At 54.9% G+C, this 4,410-nt stretch overlaps 1 protein-coding gene across 1 annotated transcript; it reads left to right on the forward strand.

The window, feature by feature from the left end:
* The first annotated feature begins 1,016 nt into the window (after positions 1 to 1,016).
* On the forward strand, positions 1,017 to 4,152 carry LOC133048768 (phosphatidylinositol 4-phosphate 3-kinase C2 domain-containing subunit beta-like). The gene is given in 3 exon segments (XM_061132528.1): positions 1,017 to 1,051; positions 1,320 to 3,550; positions 3,553 to 4,152. Coding segments are annotated over 3 exon segments (2,856 nt in total). The 3' UTR covers positions 4,143 to 4,152.
* The last annotated feature ends 258 nt before the right edge of the window (positions 4,153 to 4,410 follow it).

Genomic DNA, 4,410 nt, shown 5'->3' on the forward strand with positions numbered 1-4,410 from the left:
GGCAAATAAGCACATGGAAAGATGCTTACCATCATTAGTCATTAGGAAAATGCAAATTGAAATCATAATTAGATACCAGCATATGCTATTAAAATGGCTAAAAGAAAAGAAAAAGAAGCCTAACAATCTCAGGTAATGGCTTGATACAGATCACATGGAACTAGCAAACTTTGTTGGTTGAAATACAAAATGGCAGTGTCTTGGAAAACAGTTCAGCTCTTTCTTATAATAATAAACACACACTTAGCCTATGTCGTAGTAATCTCACACCTGGTTTACTCAAGGGAATGAAAATGTATGTTCACACGAAAACCTATATGTGAATGTTTTTGGCAACTTTACTCATAATTGCCTCACATTGGAAGCAATCCAGATGTCCTTAACTGGTGAATGGATAAACAAACTGCAGTACATCTATACAATGGAATACTACTCAACAATAAAAAGTAATGAACTACTGGTGTTCATAAACAGAAACGGATCTTGGTTGCATAATTCTGAATGATGGAAGTCATAGGCATAATAAGGCTGCATATTCCTTGGTACCGTTTAAATGACATCTGGAAAAGACAAAACTATAGTGCTCACCATGGTTTGAAGTAAAGGGGTGGGACTGACTACCAAAAGATAGCTTAAGAAATTGTGGGCATCTGGACTGAGGCCCCACAGGGGCTTCTGAGTCTGACTTCTTGGGATCCTGCCAGTTTGCTTTCTCACTACCCGGGGGCGGGGAGGAACCCCTTCTTTTTGTCCCTTTGGTTTTCAAAATGTTGGGGATGAGAACAAACTATTTGTGTCTGGTGGGTTAGGAGAAGAGGGGTTTGGGGAGGACAGACAGGTTCCGGCAGGGCTGTCGGGGTTGGGGAGGGGGGCGGTCAGCGGGAGGAAGAGATCCTGCTGCTGCTTCCTGGTGGTGGGGATTGTTCAGTGGAAAAGGACTGTCAGTAGGCGGGTTCTTGGGGACCCTCTGCAGAAATCCTGAAACTTGGGAAGGAGTGCGGCAGACAGTTTGGGTCATGTTGTTACCTGAACTCTGGGTGACTCTGGCTAAGTGAGTTCTGTCTGGTCACACTGAGTAGCCTCAGAGTCAGAGGATGTTTGCCTGACTCTCCCCAGGGCCTGCAGAGACTCTAGACTGTGATCCCGAGGGACTTGAGGGAAGTTTTGCCTGCAGTCTGGGGTCTGTCCTAGTTCTGCAGGAAGGCTTCCCCAGGGAGGATATGGGAGGCGGCGCCCTCAGCCTCAGCCTGACATCCTGGCCGCCTGGCCTGGAGGCCACAGGGGTGGCACCGGCTGATCTGGTTTCCTGTCCTCCCTAGGATCTGCTTCCCTGTGCAGGTGAACCGGCTGCCTCGGGAGACCCTGCTGTGTGCCACTCTTTACGCTCTGCCCGTGCCCCCGCCTGGGAGCTCCTCGGAGGCCAGCAAACAGCGGCGGGTGCCCGAAGCCCTGGGCTGGGTCATTGCTCCACTCTTCAGCTTCAGGCAAGTCCTGACTTGTGGCCGGAAGCTTCTGGGCTTATCGCCAGCAACACAGGAAAGCCCCGGTGCCCGCTGGAGTGTGCCCAATTTCCACCCGCCAGACAGTGTGATCCTGTAGATTGGCTTTCCCACCTCGGCCTTTGACATCAAGTTCACCAGCCCTGCTGGAGACAAGTTCAGCCCCTGCTATGAGTTTGGCAGCCTCCGGGAGGAAGACCAACATGTGCTTAAAAACATCATGCAGAAGGAGTCCCTGCACTGGCTCACGGATGCGGACAAAAAGCACCTGTGGGAGAAGCAGTATTACTGCCACGCGGAGGTGAGCGCGCTGCCCCTGGTGCTCGCCAGCGCCCCCAGCTGGGAGTGGGCCTGCCTCGCCGACACCTATGCTCTGCTGGCACAGTGGACCCCCATGAACCACCAGGACGCCCTGGGGCTCCTGAACACCAGGTTCCCAGACCAGGAGGTGCGTCGCATGGCTGTGCAGTGGATCGGCTCCCTCTCCGATGCTGAGTTGCTGGACTACTTGCCCCAGCTTGTGCAGGCCTTAAAGTACGAATGCTACCTAGACAGCCCCTTGGTGCGCTTCCTCCTGAAGCGAGCTGTTTCTGACTTGAGAGTGACTCACTACTACTTCCGGTTGCTGAAGGACGGCCTCAAGGACTGTCAGTTCAGCATCTGCTACCAGTATCTGGCCGCCTTGCTGTGTTGCTGTGGCAAGGGGCTGAGAGAGGAGTTTAACCGCCAGTGCTGGCTTGTTAATACCCTGGCCAAACTGGCCCAGCAGGTCCGGGAGGCTGCTCCTTCTGCACTGCAGGGCATCCTCCGCACCGGCCTGGAGGAGGTGGAGCAGTTCTTCGCCCTCAGCGGCTCCTGCTGGCTGCCCCTCAGCCCCAGTCTGCTGGTTAAGGGCATTGTGCCTAGGGACTGTTCCTACTTCAACTCCAACGCCGTTCCCCTCAAGCTCTCCTTCCAAAATGTGGACCTGCTGGGCGAGAACATCCGTGTCACCTTCACGCCTGACGACCTTCGCCAGGACATGCTGACCCTGCAGATGATCCGCATCATGAGCAAGATCTGGGTCCAGGAGGGGCTGGACATGCGCATGGTCATCTTCCGCTGCTTCTCCACTGGCCGGGGGAGAGGGATGGTGGAGATGATCCCCAACTCTGAGACCCTGCGCAAGATCCAGGTGGAGCACGGGGTGACCGGTTCCTTTAAGGACCGGCCCCTCGCCGACTGGCTGCAGAAGCACAACCCTGGGGAGGAGTAGTATGAGAAGGCTGTAGAGAACTTCATCTACTCCTTTGCTGGCTGCTGTGTGGCCGCCTATGTCCTGGGCATCTGTGACCGACACAACGACAACATCATGCTGAAGACGGCCGGCCACATGTTCCACATAGATTTCGGCCGCTTCCTGGGCCATGCCCAGATGTTTGGCAACATCAAGCGGGACCGCGCCCTCTTTGTCTTCACCTCGGACATGGCGTATGTCATCAACAGGGGTGACAAGCCTTCCAGCCGCTTCCATGACTTTGTTGACCTTTGTTGCAAAGCCTACAACCTCACTCGCAAGCACACCCACCTCTTCCTCAACCTTCTGGGCCTGATGTTGTCCTGCGGGATCCCTGAGCTCTCAGACCTGGAAGACCTCAAGTTCGTGTATGATGCCCTGAGGCCTCAGGACACGGAGGCCAGTGCCACTACCTACTTCACTAGGTTGATAGAGTCCAGTCTTGGCAGTGTAGCCACAAAGCTCAATTTTTTTATTCATAACCTGGCTCAGATGAAGTTTTTAGGCTCAGATGATCGGCTGACCCTCTCGTTTGCTCCGCGAACACATACTCTCAAGAGCTCAGGCCGCATAAGCGATGTGTTTCTCTGTCGCCACGAGAAGGTCTTCCACCCTAACAAGGGCTATATTTACGTGGTAAAGGTTATGCGAGAGAATGCTCATGAGGCCACTTACATCCAGCGGATGTTTGAGGAGTTCCAGGAGTTACACAATAAGCCGCGGCTGCTCTTCCCTTCTTCCCTCTTGCCCAGTCGCTTCGTGATTGGCCGCTCGCGAGGAGAGGCGGGGCCGAGTGGCGCCGGGAGGAGCTGAACGGCTACATCTGGCACTTGGTCCACGCGGCCCCGGAGGTGGCCGAGTGTGACTTGGTGTATACCTTCTTCCACCCCCTGCCCAGGGATGAGAAGGCCGCAGGCAGCAGCCTGGCTCCCAGGTCCTCAGAAGGCACATGGGCCCGGCCAGTCGGGAAGGTTGGAGGAGAGGCGAAACTGTCCATCTCCTACAAAAACAATAAACTCTTCATCATGGTGATGCACATTCGGGGCTTGCAACTGCTCCAGGATGGGAATGATCCCGACCCCTATGTCAAGATTTACCTCCTTCCTGACCCTCAGAAAACCACTAAGAAGAAAACCAAAGTGGCCCGGAAAACCTGCAACCCCGCCTACAATGAGATGCTGGTGTATGATGGAATTCCCAAGGGAGACCTTCGGCAGCGGGAGCTGCAGCTGAGTGTGCTGAGTGAGCAAGGATTCTGGGAGAACGTTCTCCTTGGGGAGGTGCACATCCGCCTGCGAGAGCTGGACCTGGCCCAGGAGAAGACTGGCTGGTTTGCACTGGGGTCTCGAAGTCCTGAGACCTTATGAACACAGCGGAGCCCCGGCCGGGGACCCCAGGCTCACGGCAGAGCTGGGGAGAGGGCTCGTCCCTTCCTCGGGTAGGGGCATGGCCCTCGCTGGGCCTCCCTGCCGTCCTGGCCTCCAGGGTGGGAGGCAGGGAGAGTGAAGATGCTTTCTGCTGTCCCCTCCTCTCCAGACGGCATTTGAGTTGGTTGTGATGAGCAGCCCTGTGGAGGCTGTGAGGTTGCAGCAAAGTTTTAAGTTTACCTTGTGTCAAGGGAGCAATGCCTGTTTT

The sequence above is a fragment of the Dama dama genome, chromosome 29, assembly GCF_033118175.1.
Source record: "Dama dama isolate Ldn47 chromosome 29, ASM3311817v1, whole genome shotgun sequence".
NCBI lineage: Eukaryota > Metazoa > Chordata > Mammalia > Artiodactyla > Cervidae > Dama > Dama dama.